This window comes from Entelurus aequoreus, linkage group LG01 (genome assembly GCF_033978785.1).
Source record: "Entelurus aequoreus isolate RoL-2023_Sb linkage group LG01, RoL_Eaeq_v1.1, whole genome shotgun sequence".
Lineage (NCBI taxonomy): Eukaryota > Metazoa > Chordata > Actinopteri > Syngnathiformes > Syngnathidae > Entelurus > Entelurus aequoreus.
The window spans coordinates 54,269,701-54,294,286 of NC_084731.1; the positions used below are offsets into that span (position 1 = coordinate 54,269,701).

The 24,586-nt window shown below is 42.6% G+C and overlaps 1 protein-coding gene across 1 annotated transcript in view; it reads right to left on the bottom strand.

Moving 5' to 3' along the window:
* LOC133654365 (adenosine receptor A1-like) overlaps positions 1 to 21,375 on the bottom strand; it is a 43,137-nt gene extending 21,762 nt beyond the window's left edge. Inside the window, exon 1 of the mRNA XM_062054689.1 lies at positions 20,920 to 21,375. Coding sequence (XP_061910673.1) covers positions 20,920 to 21,260 — 341 coding nt within the window. The 5' untranslated portion in view covers positions 21,261 to 21,375. The remainder of the gene's footprint in view (positions 1 to 20,919) is intronic.
* Between the last annotated feature and the right edge of the window lie 3,211 nt (positions 21,376 to 24,586).

The following is a 24,586-nucleotide window of genomic DNA, read 5'->3' on the forward strand; positions in this document are numbered from 1 at the left end:
TTTTGACAATTCCTCCAATGTTATTTCATCAAAGAGAGAGAAACTATTTTGGAGGGCAGTGTCCGTCGTATATACAGTCGTATTTGTGTTAATAGAACCCAGTTGTAGCTGAGATGCATTGTCTTTAATCTCTTTTCTAATGACTTCAATTTTCTTATTAAAGAAATTCATAAAGTCATCTGCTGAGTGGGTGGAGCTACTGGGAGAAGTCCCTTGTTGGGTTAGCGATGCTACTGTACTAAACAGAAATTTAGGATCATTTTTGTTGAGGTGGATGAGATTTGAGTAATATTTAGCTTTAGCTGAGGTAAGCATGCGTTTATACGTTATTAAACTATCACACCATGCTTGATGGAAGACCTCAAGCTTAGTCGCACGCCATTTGCGTTCCAGCTTTCTACATGATAATTTCTGGGCTTTAGTTTCTTCTGTAAACCATGGGGTACGCCTTTTAGGGGCCCTTTTTAGCTTTAGCGGTGCTACAATATCAATGGTGTCGCGCAGGGCGTCATTAAAGTTGTTAGTGAGGTTATCAATAGAGCCCACATAATTTGGGAATGGTGCCATTACCGAAGGCAGTAGGTCAGTAAGAGTCGTCGTTGTGGCAGCATTAATGTTGCGGGTGCTATAGTAGTTATTATTATTATTATTAGTTTGTTGACAATGAGTCAGAACTTCGAATTTTATAGGGTAATGGTCGGACATTACTTTAGTGTACGGGAGTATCGTAACTTTAGAGGTGGTGACACCCCTGACAAGCACTAGATCTATCGTATTACCGTTGCGATGCGTGGGTTCATTTATTATTTGTGTAAGACCACAGCTATCAATTATAGTCTGGAGCGCCACGCATGGAGGGTCCGATGGGGTATTCATATGGATATTTAACTCCCCCATTATGATTATATTGTCGGCGTGCGTCACTAGATCGGCAACAAACTCTGAGAATTCACTGATGAAGTCCGAATAGGGCCCAGGGGGGCGGTAGATAACAGCCAGGTGGAGAGGTAGCGGTGTGACAAACCTCAAAGTGAGCACCTCAAACGAGTTATATTTATTATTTAGGTTAGGTGTAAGATTATAGTTTTCATTGTATATTAGTGCGACACCCCCTCCCCTTTTAAGAGGTCTGGCAACATGTGTATTGGTATAGCCAGGAGGAGATGCTTCATTTAGCGCAAAAAAATCGTCTGGTTTGAGCCAGGTCTCGGCGAGACCAACGACGTCAAGTTTGTTGTCTCTAATGACTTCATTAACTAATAGCGTTTTGGAAGATAATGATCTTATGTTTAAAAAGCCCATATTATAGGTAGTGGGCTGTTTTGAGGATTGTTTGTTGAAATTATCCGAAGTAGCAATATTAATAATGTTGCGTTTATTATGCGTATTGCACTTTAAATAGTTTCGACCATATCTAGGAATTGATACGACGGGGATATTCAGATTGTTTGCTTGATGTTGCGATAAACTGAACGCATCATAGTTAGCTACCTCGGTACAATGTATGTCTGCCTCTGACACGGTCACAAAAGAAAAAACATTATGTGAGTTGTGTTTTATTCTAAGAGAATTGCTATGTGTGCAGGGATTATCCAGCCTGACGCCGGCTAGTTCTAGTTTAAATGGCTTCTTACCCGTAGACTCCACGTTTCTTTGGTTAGCTTTTCTCTTTGTTGTTAGCCCAGCTCGGCATCCCCGCTTCTGCTTCCGCTCGCACCGCCTATGTCGTCTCCATTGGCGGTCACCGCTAGCACTTGACTCCGCTGCTACAAAGGCCGCTCGATGTAGCCCACGAAGTATTCCCATGCTAGCGAGGAGGTCCACCGTACATGCATCTTTCAGTCTATAACGACCCGATCCATCCACATCCAGAATTGTCTGTCGGTCATATGTGATCACAGAGTGTTCACGCTTTGAGCCAGCCATGAAATTGACAGAAATGACGGGTGTTTTTTGCCAAATCGCTCTACACTCCCAAGAGCGTTAGCAGAGCCGCTGCATTCTCATGCGATGCGCCGCCATTTCTGATGAGGTGCTTAAAAAATTGAGCGCGCTCCACCCAAACAAGGCCACCGGCCTTGATAATATTCCCTCCAGATTCCTCAGGGACTCTGCCTCCATCATTGCCCCAATCATCACGCACATAACAAACCTCTCAATTTCACAAGGCCAAGTACCAAAAGATTTTAAGATAGCAAGAGTAACTCCCCGCTTTAAAAAAGGAAGCAAATTGGAACCTGGCAACTACCGACCTGTTTCTATTCTCAGTTCCATTTCAAAAGTAATGGAACAAATAGTTTATGAACAGTTCAATAGTTACCTTGCCACTAATAAACTCATGTACAAATTCCAATCCGGCTTCAGAACTAACCACTCCACTGACACATGCCTTCTCTATCTGACCGACCACATCAAACATGAGGTGGACGCGGGCAAATACTGCGGCATGGTCATACTGGACCTTCAGAAGGCCTTTATAATAATAATAATAATACATTTTATTTATAAGGCGCCTTTCTGGGCACTCAAGGACACCGTACAAAATCACAACAATAAAATCAAATTAAATAAAAAAACAACAACAACAACAAAGAGAAAAGAAAAGATGATTACAATGAATAAGCGGTCAGGAATAAGTGTGTTTTGAGTCTTAATTTGAAGAGGGATATTGAATCTAAGTTGCGAAGGTCTGGTGGTAAAGAGTTCCAAAGATGTGGGGCAGAGCGACTGAAAGCTCGGGCACCCATGGTGGACAGTTTAAATAAAGGGACAGTGAGATGGATGGATGAAGAGGATCTTAGGGAACGTGAGGGCGTGGCGACATGGATCAGGTCAGAGAGATATGATGGAGAGAGGTTATGGATGGCTTTGAAAGTGAGGAGAATTATTTTAAAGTGGATGCGATGTTTGATAGGTAGCCAGTGGAGTTGCTGCAGAACAGGGGTGATGTGCTGGATTGAAGGGGTTCTGGTGTTTATCCGGGCTGCAGAGTTCTGAAGAAGCTGAAGTTTGTGAAGTGACTTTGACAGTGTTAACCACGCTATACTGTTGGATAAGCTCAGAGCAATCGGATTTAACAAAACCTCATCGAGCTGGATGCAATCTTACTTCGAGGGGAGGGAACGGGTGGTAGAGGTGAACGGCACCGTGTTGTCCCCCCCTCAGTAAGCTGTGGAGTCCCCCAAGGCAGTATATTAGGGCCTTTACTGTTCCTAATATACATAAATGACTTGTCATCGGCATGCGACTGTGAATTGTTCTTGTTTGCGGATGACTCGGCCTTGCTGGTATCAGACAGGGACAAGTCACAGGTGGAGAAAATCCTCAGTGCTGAGCTCTGTAGAACTTGCACCTGGCTCTCTGACAACAAGCTATCTATACACTTGGGTAAAACGGAATCCATCCTGTTTGGGTCCCACATCAAACTTAAGAAAGTAATAATAATAATAATAATACCTGGGATTTATATAGCGCTTTTCTAAATACCCAAAGTCGCTTTACACGTGTGTGGGAGGGGGGGGGATTAAAACAACTTTATTAGGAAAAGAAACTAAGAAAAGAAAAAAAGAAAAAAAAATAATAAAGAAGCACCAAGGGCAGGGTCAGTTTGGAAAGGCTAATGTGAAGAGGTGAGTTTTTAGGGTGGTTTTGAAGGCAGGGAGGGAGGGGGCTTCTCTGATGTGCCTGGGGAGAGCGTTCCAGAGAGAGGGGGCAGCCACGGAGAAGGCCCTGTCGCCCCAGGTTCGGCGCCTGGTCTTGGGGACCTCCAGGAGGCCAGCATCACTAGACCTGAGGGAACGGGACGGAACGTGTGGCTGGAGGAGGTCAGAGAGGTAGGGTGGAGCCAGGTTATGGAGTGCCTTGTAGGTGGTGAGGAGTATTTTAAAGGGGATTCTGTATTTGACAGGCAGCCAGTGGAGGTCATGAAGGACAGGTGTGATGTGCTCTCTGGAGCGGGTTCCGGTGAGCAGGCGGGCAGCGGAGTTCTGGACATATTGCAGTTTATTGAGGGTTTTGGAAGTGATGCCATAGAGGATGCTGTTGCAATAGTCTAGCCGGGATGAGATGAAGGCGTGGATGAGGGTTTCGGCAGCAGAGGGTGTGAGGGAGGGCCGGAGACGGGCAATGTTTCTGAGGTGGAAGAATGCAGTTTTGGTGATGTGGTTTACATGGGGGAGGAATGAGAGGGTAGGGTCGAAGATTACACCTAGATTGCGGATGTGGGTGGAGGTAGTGACAAGGGAGCCGTCGATGTTTAATGAAAAGTCCTGAGTGGAGCGAGTGAGGGAGTCGGGGCCAATTATAATTATTTCAGATTTGTTGCAGTTGAGTTTTAGAAAGTTTTTTTGCATCCAGGTTTTTATGTCTGTGAGGCAGGTGGTAAGGGTGGAGTGGGTGGCTGGGGTGATGGTCGTGGTGGAAAGGTATAGTTGTGTGTCGTCGGCATAGCAGTGAAATTGAAGGCCGTGGTGGCGGAGGATCTGACCGAGGGGCAGGAGGTAGATGGTGAAGAGTAGGGGGCCAAGTACTGAGCCTTGGGGGACGCCGTGGGTGACTGGGGCAGTGGAGGAGGTGCAGTTGTTGATTGAGATGAATTGCTGACGGTCAGAGAGGTAGGATTTCATCCAGGAGAGGGCAGTGCCGGATAAACCAAGGGAGGAGTGGAGGCGTGATAGGAGGATGGAGTGGTTGATGGTGTCGAAGGCAGCACTGAGGTCGAGGAGAATGAGGATGGAGAGGGAACCAGAGTCGGCGGAGAGGAGGATGTCGTTGGTGACCTTGAGGAGGGCAGTTTCTGTGCTGTGGAGTGAGCGGAAACCGGATTGGAACGTTTCGTATAGGTTATTGTGGAGAAGGTGGGATTTGATTTGGGAGGCAACTGCACGTTCGAGAATTTTAGAGAGGAAGGGGAGGTTGGAGATGGGCCTGTAGTTGTTGGGGAAGTTGGGGTCGAGACCGGATTTCTTGAGGATGGGGGTGATGGCAGCCAGCTTGAGGTCAGGAGGGACAGAGCCAGTGGATAGGGAGGAGTTAATTATAGTGGTGATGAGAGGTGAGAGTGAGGGAAGGCAGGCTATAACTAAAGTGGATGGGATTGGGTCGAGGATGCAGGTGGAGGCTTTCATACCAGAAGTTATGGAGGATAGGTCAGTTGTGGTGATTTCGGAGAAGAAGTTGAGTGGGTGGTTGGAGAGTAAAGGGGGGGCATGATCGGGGGTAGGGGAGGAGGTGGGAGAGGAAGCGGCCAGTTCAGAGTGGATGGTGTTGATTTTTGATTGAAAAAATGATAAAAATTCTTCACATTTGCTGGTGGTGAATGAGGTGGTGGTGGTGTCCATGGGTTTGAGGAGTTGGGTTACGGTAGAGAAGAGTATCTTGGGGTTGTTGCTGCCGGATTGTATGACGGAGGAGTAGTGGGAAGTGCGTGCATTGTTGAGGGCATCTCTGTATTCCTGTTGGTGTAGTGTGTAGATGTCCAGGTGAACAGTGAGACCGGTTTTCTTTGAGAGCCGTTCAAGCTGCCGGCCCTTGGCTTTAAGGTGACGGAGGTGGTCAGTGTACCAGGGGGCAGTGTGGGTGTAGGAGACAGTTTTGGTTTTTATGGGGGCGAGTTGATTGAGACAGGAGGAGAGTGCGCTGTTGTATCTGTTAACCAGTTCAGTGGGGGAGGCGCTCAAAGTGAGGGTATGATCGGAGGTGGTGTCAATCAGTAGGGCGGAAAGAGAGGGGGGGTGGATTGATTTCATGTTCCGGTATGATATGGAGCGTTGCTGCTTGATAAGGGGGGTGGGGATGTCTATGTCCAGGGTGAGGGCCAGGTGGTCTGAGAGGATGTCTGTGAGGTTGAAGCTGGTGAGGTTGCTGATGGAGAGTCCAGTGGTGCAGATTAAGTCCAGGGTGTGTCCTTTTTTGTGGGTGGGGAAGTCAACGTGTTGAGTGATATTAAATGAGTCGAGAATGTCCAGAAATTCAGTGGCAGTTTTACAGGTGGTGGAATCGACATGAATGTTGAAATCTCCCAGTAGGATGACTGAAGGTGAAATGGCACAGAGTTGGGTGAGAAATTCAGAAAGATCGGAAAGGAATGCAGGGTTGGGTTTGGGGGCAGTGACCAGGGGTTTGGGGCCAGGCAGCTTGAATGACTGGTGCTCAAAGGAGGAGGGGGTTGTGATGGTTACAACAGTGGGTTTCAAGTGTTGGCGGTATATTGTAGCTATACCGCCAGCACGACCGTCACGTGGTTTATCCATGTAGGTGTATCCTGGGGGTGTAGCTCTGTTGAGGTGAATGTATTCCAGTGGTTTTTGCCAGGTTTCGGTTATGCTGAAAAAGTCTATGTTGTTGTCAGTTATGAATTCACTGAGTATTGGTCCTTTTTTATTGAGTGAGCGGGTATTGAGCAGAGCAAATTTAAGGGATGGGTGAAGTTGGATGGGTGGGGGTGCTTTGGTTAACGGTTGCAGGTAGGCAGAGCGCACGTGTGGTTTGTTATTGTGATGACGTGTGACGTCACTGGGGGTGGGTCGGTTGCGTGACCAGAGTGATGGGATGCAGTGTTGTTCAGTCCGGGAGTAAATAAACTTTCTGCGGGAGCTTCTATGGATGTATCTGGGTCGGGGAAACAGTCTGTGTGTTTTGATGGCTGCTGTGATGTCTGGAGGTGTGGTGACGTGGTTGCTGAGTTTGAGGAGTTGCAGAGCGGAGTATTTGAGTCGCATGCTGGCAGTGGTGGATGTTAGCCTGGGATCGTTGGCCGACAGCCGCACACTTGTTGGCCAGAGATGGAGAGACAGGCACAACGCGACGATCCACAGCATGACAGAGGAGAGGAGAGAGGAGTTGGTGGAAGGACCCGCGCCGGCTGCGTGTTGTTGCTGCTAGGGCAGGGTAGCTGGAGGCTGGCTAGCTGTTAGCCACCAGCTGCGGAGCGGTGGCTAGTTAGCAGAGAGCTAACCAGACAGTCGGCGGGTAGCCAGGAGGGCTATCCGCGGTGCAATCCGGGATAACAGTCCGGGAAACAGCTCGTAGTGGCAGGTTGTTGCTGGGCGATGCCAGGAGAATCAGTGGAGCCAGCGGGTGAGTGAAACATCTGTCATCTGTCACAAAATACTCCAAGCTGATGCCAGGTGACGAAGTGGGTAAAAGTTGATAAGTAGAAAACTACACACTTAAAAGTTAAACACACTTAGTATATAAAACAAAACAAAACAAACAAAAAAAAACAGATACTCAATGACTTCACTATAAAAGTGGGTGACATTGTTATCACCAAGAAGGATGAGGTCACCTACCTAGGTTACATTCTAGAGGCTAATCTTTCCTGTGATAAAATGGCAACCAAGGTAATCAAAAAGGTCAACCAATGAACGAGATTTGTCTATAGAATCTCCTCTCTGGTCAACAAAAGCACCATGAGGATTCTGGCGGGAACTCTCGTTCAACCCTTTTTCGATTACGCATGCACCTCCTGGTACCCTAGCACCTCCAAAACCCTCAAATCTAAACTCCAAACATCCCAGAACAAGCTAGTCAGATTACTTCTAGACCTCCACCCCAGATCCCACCTCACTCCTACACACTTCTCCAAAGTGGGCTGGCTCAGGGTGGAGGACAGAGTAAAACAACTTGCACTGAGTCTAGTCTATAAAATCCGCTACACCTCCCTGATACCGAAGTACATGTCAAATTACTTCCTTAACTTAAATGACCGCCATAACCACAACACCAGGGGGAGCTCCACTAACCACGTTAAACCCAGATTCCGATCTAACAAAGGTCTTAACTCATTCTCTTTCTATGCCACATCAATGTGAAATGCGCTCCCAACAGGTATAAAAGAAAGGGCATCTCTATCCTCCTTCAAAACCGCAATAAAAGTACACCTCCAGGCAGCTACAACCCTAATCTAACACCCTCCCCGGATTGTTAATAATCAAATGTAAACAATCAAATGCAGATACTTTTTCTTATGCCTTCTGATCTGTCTCTCTCTCTCTCTCTCTCTCTCTCTCTCTCTCTCTCTCTCTCTCTCTCTCTCTCTCTCTCTCTCTCTCTCTCTCTCTCTCTCTCTCTATGTCCAATACCTGCCGTACATATCCTACCAAGTCAGACCTACACTGTTCCAAAATCCATTTCTCTGTTCTCAATTGTTGATGACTGATGATAACAACCAAACCTAACCCCCCCCCCCTCCACACCCCGGATTGTAAATAATGTAAATAATTCAATGTGATTATCTTGTGTGATGGCTGTATTATGATGATAGTATGTATCTGATAGTATGTATCTGATAGTATATATCTGTATCATGAATCAACTTAAACAAGTTGAAAAACTTATTCGGGTGTTACCTTTTAGTGGTCAATTGTACGGAATATGTACTTCACTGTGCAACCTACTAATAAAAGTCTCAATCAATCAATCAAAAAATGTGCCTATGATGTCGCCTAGCGGCAGCATGTTCATTCTGAAGAGTGCAGGGCCAAGAACCGAACCCTGGGGAACTCCACACGTTACCTTAACATAGTCCGATGTCACATTGTTATGGGAGACGCACTGCATCCTGTCAGTAAGATAAGAGTTAAACCAAGACAAGGCTAAGTCTGACATACCAATACGTGTTTTGATACGCTGTAATAAAATATTATGATCGACGGTTTCGAAAGCAGCGCTAAGATCAAGAAGCAGCAACATAGATGATGCATCAGAATCCATCGTTAGCAATAGGTCATTAGTCATTTTTGCAAGGGCTGTCTCCGTAGAGTGATTTGCCCTGAAACCGGATTGAAAAGGTTCACAGAGATTGTTAGACACTAAGTGTTCATTTAGCTGCTGTGCAACAATTTTTTCGAGGATTTTCGAAATAAAGGGAAGTTATACATCTACATGTATAACTGCAGAAAATACCATGCATCTATCCACATGTATAACTGCAGAAAGTACCATGCATCTATCCACATGTATAACTGCAGAAAATACCATGCATCTATCCACATGTATAATTGTAGGAAGTACCATGCATCTATCCACATGTATAACTGCAGAAAGTACCATGCATCTATCCACATGTATAACTGCAGAGAGTACCATGCATCTATCAACATGTATAAGTGCAGAGAGTACCAGGCATTTATCCACATGTATAACTGCAGTGAGTACCATGCATCTATCCACATGTATAACTGCAGAGAGTACCATGCATCTATCCACATGTATAACTGCAGAAAGTACCATGCATCTATCAACATGTATAACTGCAGAGAGTACCATGCATCTATCCACATGTATAACTGCAGAAAGTACCATGCATCTATCCACATGTATAACTGCAGAAAGTACCATGCATCTATCCACGTGTATAACTGCAGAAAGTACCATGCATCTATCCACATGTATAACTGCAGAGAGTATCAGGCATCTATCCACATGTATAACTGCAGAAAGTACCATGCATCTATCCACATATATAACTGCAGAAAGTACCATGCATCTATCCGCATGTATAACTGCAGAAGTACCATGCATCTATCCACGTGTATAACTGCAGAAAGTACCATGCATCTATCAACATGTATAACAACAGAAAGTACCAGGCATCTATCCACATGTATAACTGCAGAAGGTACCATGCATCTATCCACATGTATAACTGCAGAAAGTACCATGTATATATCCAGATGTATAACTGCAGAGAGTACCATGCATCTATGCACATGTATAACTGCAGAAAGTACCATGCATCTATCAACATGTATAACTGCAGAACGTACCAGGCATCTATCCACATGTATAACTGCAGAAAGTACCATGCATCTATCCACATATATAACTGCAGAAGGTACCATGCATATATCAACATGTATAACTGCAGAAAGTACCAGGCATCTAATAACATGTATAACTGCAGAAAGTACCATGCATCTATCAACATCTATAACTGCAGAAAGTACCATGCATCTATTCACATATATAACTGCAGAAGATACCATGCATATATCAACATGTATAACTCATACTTGCCAACCCTCCCGTTTTTAGCGGGAGAATCAGCGCCTCTCCCGACAACCTCCCGGCAGAGATTTTCTCCCGACAAACTCCCGGTATTCAGCCGGAGCTGGAGGCCACGCCCCCTCCAGCTCAATGCGGACCTGAGTGGGGACAGCCGTTCTCACGTCCGCTTTCCCACAATATAAACAGCTTGCCTGCCCAATGACGTCATAACATCTACGGCTTTTAGAGAGTAGAGTGCACAACAAGGAGAGAGAGTTCTTGGTTTCTTATGTGGGTTTATTTTTAGGCAGTTTCATTAACGTCCTCCCAGCGCGGTAACAACACACAACAACAGCAGTCACGTTTAGTCTACCGTAAAGCAGTTCGTCTGCAGTAAACGGCAATGTTGTGACACTCTTAAACAGGACAATACTGCCATCTACTGGATAGCCTGCAGAACACTGAAATTCAAGTATTTTATTTATATGTATAATAAAATAAAAATAAAAATAAAAATAAAATAAAAAATTATATATATATATATATATATATATATATATATATATATATATATATATATATATATATATATATATATATATATATATATATATAGCTAGAATTCACTGAAAGTCAAGTATTTCATACATATATATATATATATATATATATATATATATATACATATATATATATATATATATATATATATGAAATACTTGATTTGGTGAATTCTAGCTGTAAATATACTCTCCTCTTAACCACGCCCTTAGCCACGCCCCAACCACTCCCCCCGCCCCAAACACCCCCCCCCCACCCCCCACCCCACCCCCACCCACCCCCCACCCCCACCCCACCTCCCGATATCGGAGGTCTCAAGGTTGGCAAGTATGGTATAACTGCAGAAAGTACCATGCATCTATCAACATGTATAACTGCAGAAAGTACCAGGCATCTATCAACATGTATAACTGCAGAAAGTACCATGCATCTATCAACATGTATAACTGCAGAAAGTACCATGCATCTATCCACATATATAACTGCAGAAGATACCATGCATATATCAACATGTATAACTGCAGAAAGTACCATGCATCTATCAACATGTATAACTGCAGAACGTACCAGGCATCTACCCACATGTATAACTGCAGAAAGTACCATGCATCTATCCACATATATAACTGCAGAAGGTACCATGCATATATCAACATGCATAACTGCAGAAAGTACCCTGCATCTATCAACATTTATAACTGCAGAGAGTACCATGCATCTATCCACATGTATAACTGCAGAAAGTACCATGCATCTACAACATGTATAACTGCAGAAAGTACCATGCATCTATCCGCATGTATAACTGCAGAACGTGCCATGCATCTATCTACATGTATAACTGCAGAGAGTACCAGGCATCTATCAACATGTATAACTGCAAAAAGTACCATGCATCTATCCACAAATATAACTGCAGAAAGTACCAGGCATCTATCAACATGTATAAATTGTTTTTTTATAACAATAATTCCTCCCCCACTCAAGTAATGGTCCATAATATATGATTTTTTTATTGCAAGATGGTCTCCATCAATCACTGCAGGGTCGCTCTTCCTTTTTCTCTGATCATTTGTCTGCAAATTGCCGGCTTTGTCCCGCATGAAATCCACCTCAAAAGCTTTCTGTCCGATTCCTGACTAACTTTCTTTGTTTTTCCCTCCAGCCAACCATCAAGACATGGGATGGTTATTTTGTTGTTGTTGTTTTTCAATCCCTAACTCCTTTAAGGTTGACATTGACTTGCAAAAGCACTTTCTCTCTTGGCTCTGTTCTACCCTTCAGCTTTACAGATGCCCTCGTTCTATCCATCATGCAGAAATGTATCTCTTAAAGGAACCTTGCTAGGGCCGCTCTGTCAGTTCTTCGACAGCCTATAGACCAGGGGGCCCAAAGTTTTTGACTTGGGGTCAGCATTGGGCTAAAACACTTTGGTCGAGGGCCGAAAACAACTATATATATACACAAAATGAAATAAAAACTAAAAATTGAGAAAGAGTTACACATGATAACAAAGTACATATATTGTACTTTTTACGTGTTAAAGAGAGTTACATACATGATAATAAAGTACATACTGTACTGTTTACTTGTTGAAGTACTCTTTATACCCATAAGAGAGTTACATATATTATAATAAAGTACATATAGTATACCGTTTATGTGTTGAAGTATTTTTTATACCCATAAGTGACTATCAGAAAGTAATTAGTCATTGAGAGTGGAAAGCAGGGCTCTGTCTGACAAGCTGGGTCCAAGGATGCAACATGAAGTAATTACTGCTGTTTTGACTGTGATTTATTTTCCCTTTGAGTAAAAATACAATATATTACATTTAGATGGTTTGTGGTCCCTTTGTGGTCCTTTTGCAGTCCTTTTGTGGTGCTTTTGCGGTCCCTTTGCAATCCCTTTGCGGTCAACAGAAGTAACGGCACCCAGGTTCACACTCTCTCCATACAAGCCAAAACAATTCACAGACAGGTGCAGGTGTTATACATTCAGCAATCAGCCCCACACACACTCCGCCCACACACCCACACACGTAGCCACACCCACTATCCATGGTGACAAGTGAGAAACAAATCCCTGCCTCTACATTCCGGCCCCTAATTATTATAACATAATAATTACAGAACAATAGTAGCAGCACGGAAATATTAAATGTCACATACATCAAATCAAACAAGAACATTAGATTTTCTTTTTTTGCAGTTATAACAATAGTTCATTTTCAATGTCCTTGAACAAGCAGGTTCTTCACGTATATGTTAGTGTCACTAGTCATATTCAAAGTCAAGTCCTGTCAACAATTAGTCCCATCAGATGTCCTCTGCTTCCTGAAGCAGACATCTTAGTAACAGGCCTGTCCAAAAAGCTTGTCCTGGTCTTGATCTTGGCTTGTCGAACAAGTCCTCTTTTATCTTGAACAACCTTGACTTGTCTCCCCATAATCCAAGAGTTGCGAGGTGCAGAGTCATCTACAACAAGCACAGTGTCTCCTGGAACAAAATTGCGCTTGATCCTATTCCATTTTTGGCGCTCCTGAAGCTGCGGTAGGAATTCTTTTGTCCATCTTTTCCAGAACATGTTGGACATATACTGAATTTGTTTCCATCTACGCACAGCATAGTCATCCTTTTGGAAAACACCAGGTGGGAATGATGGCTGACCCTTGAGGATGAGAAGATGGTTGGGAGTTAGAGCCTCTAGGTCATTAGGATCTGTGGATGCTTTTGTTATTGGTCTGCTATTGAGAATAGCTTCGATTTCGCACAGCACAGTGTGGAGGCCGTCTTCATCCAGAGTTTGTTCTCTCAAAGTGGAGTTAAGGACTTTCCTGATTCTGGCTATGACTCCGATCAATGAACATGAAAGATCAGGTCCCTGCAGCAGCTGTGTGTTCAGTGATGTACCTTTGAATGACGCAGCACAATCAAACACCACTCTGATTTTCTTCTTATGCGGATGGTATACACCATGATGTGGAATATACCAGGTTTTGCCATGGTTACATGCCATATCTTCCAAAGGCACTCTTTCAGCATAACCTCAGATAATGATGTTGTGCATGAACATGGTGTAGTTCGCATGGAATAAGACATCCCTTTGGAACCTTCTTTTCAAATTCAAGGCGCGTTGCTCTGCTAACTTGCGTTTGTCAGGCATGCACACATTTCCCTTTTTTAATGACAAACCAATTTTGTAGTGACCATCCACCGGCTCAACAGAACTTTTCACCATTTCCATAAACTGGCCATCTTCTCTTGATGGACCCAGTTGCTCTTCATGACTGCGTTCAGGGAAGTCGAGTTGAAACTGCTGCTTCCACAGTTCATCCAATTTCACCACAGAGATGCGGTTAGCAGTGATGTTAGGTTGTTCCAAGTCTGCTTCACCAAACATTGGCCCGTTGACAGTCCATCCCAACATGGTCTGAACGGCATACGGCCCTCCTCCTTCGCTTGGAATCACCTTTGTTGGCTCAAGAGTTCTTGGTGCATTTAAGCCAATCAACAGTTCAATGTCTGCATCAATTTCAGGTAGGTGTACTCCACGCAAATATGGCTATCTGACCAGATCCTGCTCCCGTGGTATGTTGCTCCTGCACACAGGCATTTTCTTCTGTGTAAATATATCTGGCAAGTCACAGTAGAGATCACTTTCCAGACCGGCTACCTCCAGATCTGACACAATGCAACATCCTACAATCTTTTCTTGGCCCAAAGTGCGTAAGAGAATGTTAGTTCCTCTTCCTGAAACATTCCGCTTGCTCATCAGACTTGATGTACAAAAGGAACCAGCGCTGCCTTGGTCCAGAAAGGCATACGTTTCCACGACTTTTTTTTTTTTAGAGAGCAGAGAGCAGCTTTTATTTGTCCATTCTTAACATGTACAAGACACATAAGAACTGAAATTACATTTTCGGCACAATCCCGCTAAGAGCAGACATACGTTACAGGGAGACAAGACGGGACCGCCGACGGATCAGCCACTTAGGTGACATTGGGAAAGGGAGGAAGAGTAAAAAAAATATCAGTCTGAGGCTGGACCCTCAGGAATGGTCCAGACTGAGTCCGAGGAAAAAAACCTCACATAGCATGGCACACATAAACATGGTACATGTAATCACAACTACTCGCAACAGAGTCATCCAACAGGACCTTGGAGGCCGGCAGCTGCTGTTGAGCGCTACTCAGCCCCCACAACCCCGGAGGAATTAAGCAGTGGTGAAGGCGTTGATTTGGGGAGGGGTGTGTGCGTGCATGTATGCCCAATTAACTTGGGTGAGATGTTGGAATTGTCTTTATGGGCCGAGGCCGGCCCCAAGAGTTCAAGAGTTCAAGAGTCCGACCCAGGTGCTTTTGAAAAAAAGGGAAGGTCAAAAGCGTCCATCTTTGAGGAGTCCTCAGGGGAGTGTTTTCAAACAGCCTGTTCCTCAAGGCCATTCGAGGGAGTCAAATCGTAGATTAAGATGTTGTTTTTTCTTCGAGCAGTCAAAACAATGACATTCCTGCTCTGTATGCTGGCTCTGACAAGTCCAATTTATTCTTTCTCTAACTTCATCAAGATGGAATCCATTTTGCGATTCAAATCAGCAATCGCTCCAGTCTGTGATCCCACAGCACGACCCAATCCTACCATTGCGTTGAACAGCCTGTTGGCCCCTTGAGTGGCTGCCATCGTCTTCCGAATTTGACGATGTACCAGAGCAATGCCCAGCCCAATCAGCAAATGCCCTGCGATCACAGCTCCAAATAGGTAGATGTCTTCCACGTCCTCGATGGAAAGGACTGAGAGGCACATGATTCTCCAAGTATTCCAGGAATCTCTCACGTACCCCGCAGCAATGGTTCCATCAGGGCAGCCAGGCTCCCCCGAACCTCTTTTCCTTGTCGAAAAGACTGTGTCAATTGCGTCGAGAGTCCAGTTGATCAAATTCATTTTGATGTTTAGATTTGAGGACAGCTCAAGAAAAGAGGCTTCAAAAGTTCAGACAAAGACAAGGACACAAGAAAGCAAGCGGGAAGGAGGAGGGCAGGGAAAAATGCGACCACCCTCACCAAGAGGCAAGACAGAATTAGACTTGGTGACCCTTTTTGGACTTGACCTTTACTGGCACGATGGAGAGCTTACAGCCATGGTCACCGGCCCCAGTGAGACCAATACTTTGCACTGTTACCACAGAGCTGCCCACCGCTGTGTTTGTACCTGCTGTAACTGCTAGATCCTTCTCTTGCTCCTTGTTCTTTGGATGAATATGAAGCATGCTAGGGTGTTTAGCTCCACATGTTTTACATGACAGTCGCCTCCTGCAGTCCTTACTTATGTGCCCTATGGACAGAAAGCCAAAGCAAACTCCATGTTCTTTCAAAAAAGTGATCTTGTCATTATGTGCCCTCTCTACCAATAGAGCGCACACCTCCAACGCATGTTCACCCTTGCAGTACAAGCAGGTCCTTTTGTCCAGTGGGGCTCCGACCTTTTTCACATGGGCCTTTCCATTAACTGATGTTACTGTAGTAGCAAAACTTCCTTGGTTTCGTGTGTGACGCTGATAGCCATCTTTGCTGCCATTTTTGATTTGCATTGTCTTTGGAGTATCCTGTATATTTCCAAATATAGGGTCTGCTGCAATTTTAACTTGACGTTCAATAAAACTGACAATGTCAGGGAAAGTAGCTCTTCGAGAGCGGGTCTCTTGAATATCACAAGCTACCGTCCTCCATTGGTTTCTCAGCTTATACGGTAACTTCTTGATCACCATCAGCATGTTCGCAGGCATGTTAAGCTCAGACATGTACTGTATGTCATCCATCGCATTACAACATCCTCTAAGAAGAAGCCATATGCTTGAAGAGATTTGGCATCCTCTGCTTTAACCAAAGGCCATGATAGTGCTTTGTCCAAATAAGCAGAAGCAATCTTTTGCTCATTCCCAAAATGCTCTTCCAATAAAGCCTAGCCCTTTGATATGCTCTGTCTGGAGGCATTCGCTGACAGCTTTGAACAAGCTCATGTGGTTGTCCCCTTGTGTATTGTGCCAGGAAGTGCAATCAGTCTCCAGCGTCACCTGTCCTTTCTTCAACATTGTCCTCAAAAGATCTCATAAAAGGCATGATATTGAAGAGGATTTCCATCAAACACCTGGGTCTCTCTCCTTGGCAAATGAGAGATGTTCTGTTGTCGCACCAGTAGAGCAGAAATTTCATTTTGCCTTGCCATTATGGATAGCAAATTGTTATTGTCATTAATGACTGGCATCTGAACATGTGAATTTGTTGTACATTGAGAAGCTGAAGCATTACTGTTCACATTAGTAGCCACTGGGAGTCCAGGCAGCTTTTGCTGGACTATTTGAGATCCAACATCAAGAGTAACTTTCCTTTCATTCGGCTTTGTTAAATGAGACTTCGATGTACTTTGACTGTCATACACTACATGGCCACCAGGCACAAATGAATCAGTCTCAGCATTAAGAGCAGCATGTGCTCCTTTGGCCATATAAGATTCCATACCATCGGATGTTTTATATCTGGTGCATTTCACACTGCTTCCTGAGACTCTTAGGACCTCCATCCGAGCCTGAGCGGCTGCTATCTCCACTTCAAGCTCAAATCTCTCTTTCCTTTTCCTTATTTCCTCCACTTGCTCATCCAGCTCTTGCTTTTGTTTGAGCAATTTTTGACGAGCAAGAAGAGCAGCCATTTCAGCTTCCGCTTTGACACGTGAAGAGGAAGTAGAGGAGTTTGAAGTTCTTGAAGTCCCAGTTTTTGATCCATGATTTTTGCTTCCAACATTTGAGATGCTGTCCTCTGGCTGAATGTCATCATGTAATACTTCACATACATCCTTCTCCTCCACATTGTCATTTGGTGCATATCCTGAGACTGGTCTCTTAGTCTCAGAAAGCCACTGTGTCATATCCTCAATAAATCCTTTGTTGTATTTATTGATGCTTGCAAACCACCCTTTTTGTTTATCCTTTTCCACCTCAGGTACTATTTCCACCAATGACTCATGCAGGGAAGTTGTTTCCTTAAGTAATTGCATCAAAATGTCCAGTTGAGTTTTCACCTGTGAAACATTTTCATCATTTTCCATGAGCTTCTTTAAAACAATGATGATACATTTCATTTTATTCACTCTTGCTTGGCATTCTTTTTGAAGCTTATCCATTTTGCACACCAAAGCCTTTTCAGTGAGAATTATTTATCTTTTCACAGTTTCATTGAAATCAATTTCATTTGCATTTGAACCAGCTTTTCATCCACTCATCTTGACATCCAGCAATATGTGCACCACAATAGTTCAGAGAGCATATGTCACAATCCACATTTGCATCATGAATCCACATCCAACTTTGCTGCTTTGTTTTGGCACAAATATGACTCCATACATGAATCCACTGTTGCTTCCAAATCCACACTTTATTTCAGGCTTGACCATCAGCAATAAATGCATCAAACCTCCACATCCAACATCACTCCTTTAATGTGCACAAATAAGCGATCCACTTTTCCACAGGTTAATTCAATCCCGAGCAATAATGACATCAAAATGACAGCCACAGCTATCCAATGTGCAGCAGTATCCAGCATCAACTGTGTCCAGGCAAATATACTTCACAGTATGAATGAACTGAGTTTCAAATACCATGGGTTGTGCTGCGCTCCTTCGTTTCATTCAGTTGCTTGAGGGGTTGAGTGGTCCAAAGTGCACGATTCCAGCGAAATATCAGAAGGTCAGTGTCGGATCTCTAGCCTTTTCTGTTGACAATTTTGTGTGACTATCAGAAAGTAATTAGTCATTGAGAGTGGAAAGCAGGGCTCTGTCTGACACGCTGGGTCCAAGGATGCAACCTGAAGTAATTACTGCTGTTTTGAGGGTGATTTATTTTCCCTTTGAGTAAAAATACAATACATTACATTCAGATGGTTTGTGGTCCTTTTGCTGTCCTTTTGCGGTCCTTTTGCGATCCCTTTGCGGCCAACAGAAGTAACGGCACCGGTTCACACTCTCTCCATACAAGCCAAAACAATTCACATACAGGTGCAGGTGTTATATATTCAGCAATCTGCCCCACACACACTCCGCCCACACACCCACACACGTAGCCACACCCACTATCAAAGGTGACAAGTGAGAAACAAATCCCTGCCTCTACAGTTACATATATGATAATAAAGTACATATACTGTCCTGTTTACTTGTTGAAGTACTCTTTAAAAAACTTCAATCGACCCCAAACAACATGTTAGTGATTTAAAATAATATTTTGATATTGACACATGTCACCTGTGCATCTCCTGAGAGTATTCTAGTAATATATGCACAGATGACATGTGCCAATATCAAAGTATTACTTTGAATCAGTTTTTGGCAACCAGGAATACGTTTGTACATCGATTTAATGAATACATCCAAACACTTGATTCGTAATCATTACGTGCATGGACAAATACTTGTTCAGCTTTTAAACAAGAAAGAGGTTTTGGCACAGCCACAACGGATCTACAACAGTCCTTTACAGTTGATATAAAAAAACGGCCAACTCTTTCATTTTTCAGACACAATAAAAGCTTAAATCAAAGCTTAAATCGTATCGTTATAACCACAAATGTAAGTATTTGTCTTATAGCAGGGATGTCAAGTGTTCGGTTTTATCCGGCCCAGGGGATGAGTTTGCTAAGTATAAAAATGAGCCGAAATTTTTTAATGACAGAAAATGCTGTTCTTAATGTGTCCACTAGATGTCGCACTAGCAATTTGTTGTATCTTTGGAGATTATGCTACATATGTAAAAAAACACACACATGATGTTAGTGCACCAGTTGAGGAAAATGAGCAAACTACATAAATAACATCCTGTAATTTGATTTCGATATAATTTTTGTATTTTGATAGATTGCAAATTAACACCAATGAGTTGACTGATGAACATTATCACATAATTTATTCAGAAATAAATAAAATAAAATAAATTGAAAAAATAAATAAATAAAATAAAATAAATAACGACAAATAAAGATAGAATACTATAAACCGCAACATGTAAGTGTAAAAAACAAAACATTATGATTTGTACATTTTCAGAATGTGCTTGTTCTATTCTTAAACAAAGAAAACAATCTGAAGTTGTCTTTATTTTTAAGTTATTGTGCCGTGATTTTACCATTCTGGCCCACTTGGGAGTAGATTTTTCTCCATGTGGCCTCCAATCCAAAATTAGTTTGACAGGTTTTATCCGGCCCGCAGGATGAGTTTGCCAAGTGTAAAAATAAGCCGAAATTTTTGAATGAAAGAAACTACTGTTGTAAATGTGTCCACTAGATGACACAATAGCAATTATTTGTATCTTTGTAGATTATGCTGCATATTTAAAAAAATAAATCAACCACATGATATTACACCAGTCAAGGAAAATGAGCAAACTACATAAATAACATCCTGTAATTTGATTTCGATTTTTTTTTTTATCTTGATAGATTGAAAATTAACACCAATGAGTTGACTGATGAACGTTATCACATCATTTATTCAGAAATAAATAAAATAGGTTGATTGGCAACACTAAATTGGCCCTAAATGGAATGTTGTCTGTCTATCTATGAGGTGATGAGGTGGCGACTTGTCCAGAGTGTGGCCCGCCTGCAGCTGAGATAGGCTCCAGACCCCCCGCGATCCCGAAAGGGACAAGCGGTAGAAAATGGACGGATGGATGAAAAGAAAAAATATAAATGGATAATGGAAATGAAATAAAATAAATAACGACAAATAAAGATCAACCGCAAAAAAACCTAACAACATTATGATTTGTACATTTTCAGAATGTGCTTGTTCTATTTTTAAACAAAGAAAACAATCTGAAGTTGTCTTAATTTTTACGTTTTTGTGCCGTAATTTTACCAGTCCGGCCCACTTGGGAGTAGATTTTTCTCTATGTGGCCCCCGATCTAAAATTAGTTTGACACCCCTGTCTTATACTAATCAGTTGTGGACAGACAAAGCTTTAGCAAGCGTGCGGGAATCCATTTTTATCAAGGGCCCGCCAGAATAAATGCAATGACCCCTATTATTATTTCTGATATACTTCAGAGTTTGAAATAAACAAATAACTCGGATTTTTTTCTGCTATTAATTTGAAACGCTCAAATGTTCAAATTTTAGCAGATACATTACATATATTTGCACACGGTATCGGCTAACGCATCGGTATCACCGATACCAAACTGTCAAAATCAGTGGTATCGCACTAAAAAGCCTACAAAGTTGACAATCCAGATTCACTTTTTGGACTTTTGCGCGCGGTTAAAACTAAAACCACGGAGAGAAAGACGCCGACTGCGATCCAGACACAAGTCCTCCTACCTCATGGGGATCCTCACCCTCAAGTAGCGGTCGATGGCGATGGCCAGCAGGGCGAGGATGGAACTTTGCGTGAGGACCAGCATGATGCAGGCGACCAGCAGGCAGCTGTAGAAGTGCGTCTGGGGTCCGACGCTGATGGTGATGGCGAGGGGGATGACGAGCGCGCCCACCGCAATGTCAGCCAAGGCCAGGGAGACAATGAAGCAGAAGGTGGTGTCCCGCAGCGAGCGGTTGATGCACACGGCCCACACCACCATCACGTTACCGACCACCGACGACACGGCGACGAGCACCTCCATGCATATGTAGAGCCTGAGGGCTTCCGGCGACGGAAACTTCATGATCGGGGCCGCGCACTCGGACGTCAATAAATCAAGAAGAAAAGCTTCCCAGAGAAAAAGTCCCGCTCCGGTCGAGTCGTCTCGCGCCGGGACGTGTGGATACGCGCGCGGGACGCCCGAGTTGGTCCTGCACGCGTGCACACGCGCACGCACGCACGCTCTCGGGAGGCGGCGGGAGGAGAAAGAGAAAGTGGTTCCTCCGGATCCACGATGAGTCACAACACGTTTGAGGTGGCGCAGGTTCGAATTCCTCACAAAACGATCGCTTCTGCGTAAAAATGACTCACGTGAATAATTGCAACATCGCATCTTATCACGTTGTCACGATTATTCAGCAGACGTTTGTGTACGTCTGCGGGTTGTTGTTTTTGGACCGTTGATGTGTGTCTCGTGTCATGTGAGCCAACAACACACTAAAAAACACCGGGTTATTTTGATAACCCAATTTATGAGTTGCGAGTGATGGGTTACATTTTTTGAGTTATTTTTATGAAGAGCAATCCCTTTTTTGAGTTACAAGGGTTTTATTTTAACTCAATTTCTGGGTTTTCAAAACTATGAACTATGTTTGGGTTGTTTTTCAATTAGTAACGCATTTTTGGGTAAAATGCTTTTTTTATTAAAAAGGAACTTTACATATACTGTACTTTTTACGTGTTGAAGTACCCTTTATACCCATAAGAGAGTTACATATATGATAATAAAGTACATATACTGTACTGTTTACTTGTTGAAGTACTCCTTATGCCCATAAGAGAGTTACATGTATGATAATAAAGTACATATACTGTACTGTTTATTTGTTGAAGTACTCTTTATACCCTTAAGAGAGTTACATGTATGTTAATAAAGTATACTGTACTGTTTACTATTTTGATAACCCAATTTATGAGTTGCGAGTGTTAGGTTACATTTTGGAGTTATTTTATTAAGAGCAAAGCATTTTTTGTGTTAAAAGGGTATTATTTTAACTCAATTTCTGGGTTTTCAAAACTATGAACCATTTTTGGGTAAAAGGCTTTTTTTTATTAAAAAGGGAATTTGAAGGGAATTTTATTAAGGATTAATCTCATTGACATTATTTACAATCACACGTCTTATTTACATGAAAATATTTGAGCATGCTGTATAGGACTGACATGACCATACATGGCAATTCTTGTAATAAAAAAAAAACAAAGTCACTCATATCTTGCTTTTGAGTATATTTTAATGGAATAAAAATAATTCTGATCAGTAGTTGTGAAGGAGTAGGACAAACCTGCAGTGAAATGTAAAATTTTTAACCAACTAGTGGGTCAAGGAGCGCTAAATTGCGCAACCCAATAGTTGGTTCTGGAATAACCCAACATTGTAGTTAGCATAACACAGCTTTTGTGTTAAATTCATTTAACCCAATAGTTGGGTTATGAATAAACCAACATAGAGTTAGCACTACTCAACTTTTGGATTAAATAATTCAACCCAATAGTTTGGTGGGAATAAACCAACATTAAGTTATCATAACTTTTTTGGTTAAATAATTAAACGCAAAAGTTGGGTTGAAAAAATTAACCCAAATGTTGAGTTAATATAACTCAAATAAGGGGTTCCTCTTTTTCTGAACCAGCAGTTGGGTTAAAATTGGGTTATTTTTTAACCCAACATTTTTTAGTGTGAAGTCAGGCATCAGCGCTCATGCAGAGTTTTCTTCCCGTCTGGTGGAGCCAGAAAGTTGAAAATGCAGGAAAACAATAATTGTGAAGTCCCTATCCTTTTCTGGGTTATTCTGATTTTGTACATCACAGCAATTTAAACATTGTACCTAATGTGAAGTGAAGTGAATTACATTTATATAGCGCTTTTTCTCAAGTGACTCAAAGCGCTTTACATAGTGAAACCCAATATCTAAGTTACATTCAAACCAGTGTGGGTGGCACTGGGAGCAGGTGGGTAAAGTGTCTTGCCCAAGGACACAACGGCAGTGACTAGGATGGCGGAAGCGGGGATCGAACCTGCCACCCTCAAGTTGCTGGCACGGCCGCTCTACCAACCGAGCTATACCGCCCCCTAATCAAATGGCAATAATAGTCAGAGAAGCAAAACAATTATGCTGTAGCCAAAGATCCTCTATATCAGTGGTTCTCCAACTTTTTTCACAGAGTACCACCTCAGAAAACCCTTGGCTCTCCAAGTACCACCATAATTACTTACACTGAGATACAGTAGCGCAGTAGGCCCAAGTATTCATTAAAAACAAGGCGGAAGTAATTTTTTGGACCACACACAGTTTGAACAGTAGCATGGTGTTTGAATATAGGAAAATAAAACACTATACTTTAATTGAGTGGTTTTTTTTAGTGTACCACTAGATGGAGCCTGCGTACCACAAGTGGTACACGTACCACAGTTTGGGAATCTTTGCTCCAAATGACAGCAGCAATGTGCTATTTTTAAGAACTGCAAAAAAAAAAAAAGTCAAAATCCTCTATGACGCGAATGTTCTGAGGTTTTTAAGGAATTGCTTAAAAAAACAGCCAAATCTTTTCTATATGACAAAAAATATAAAATATTATTTAATTTATTTCAAATAGTATTTGCTGTTTGACTAAAAACGTTGGTCGAAGATCCTCTCTGCTGTGTTGTTTTTTTAAAATGTGCTGCAAAAACACTAGTCAAAGATCCTCTATGTCTTTGACTAGTATACAGGAGCAATCTTCTCTTTTTTCACGTATTTGCGACTAAAACAGTAGTCAAAGATTCTCTATAAATGACAGGAACACTATGCTTTTTGTTTTCTGAATGTGTGCCGCAGAAACACTAATCAAGGATCGTCTATAAATGACAAGAGCACTCTTCTCTTTTTTCACAGATTTGTGGTAAAACACTAGTCAAATATCTTCTATAAATGACAGGAGCACTATATTTTTTGTTTTCTAAAGGTGTGCCGCAGAAACACTAGCCAAAGATCGTCTATAAATGACAGGAGCACTCTTCTCTTTTTTCACGGATTTGCGGCAAAAACAGTAGTCAAAGATCCTCTGTAAATGACAGGAGCACTATACTTTTTGTTTTCTAAAGGTGTGCCGCAGAAACACTAGCCAAATATCCTCTATAAACGACAGGAGCACTCTTCTCTTTTTTCACAGCTTTGCGGCAAAACACTAGTCAAAGATCCTCTATAAATGACTATTGACTATGCTTTTTGATTTCTGAATGTGTGCAGAAACATTAGCCAAAGATCGTCTATAAATGACAGAAGCACTCTTCTCTTTTTTCACAGATTTGCGGCAAAAACACTAGTCAAAGATCCGCCATAAATGACAGGAGTACTATGCTTTTTGTTT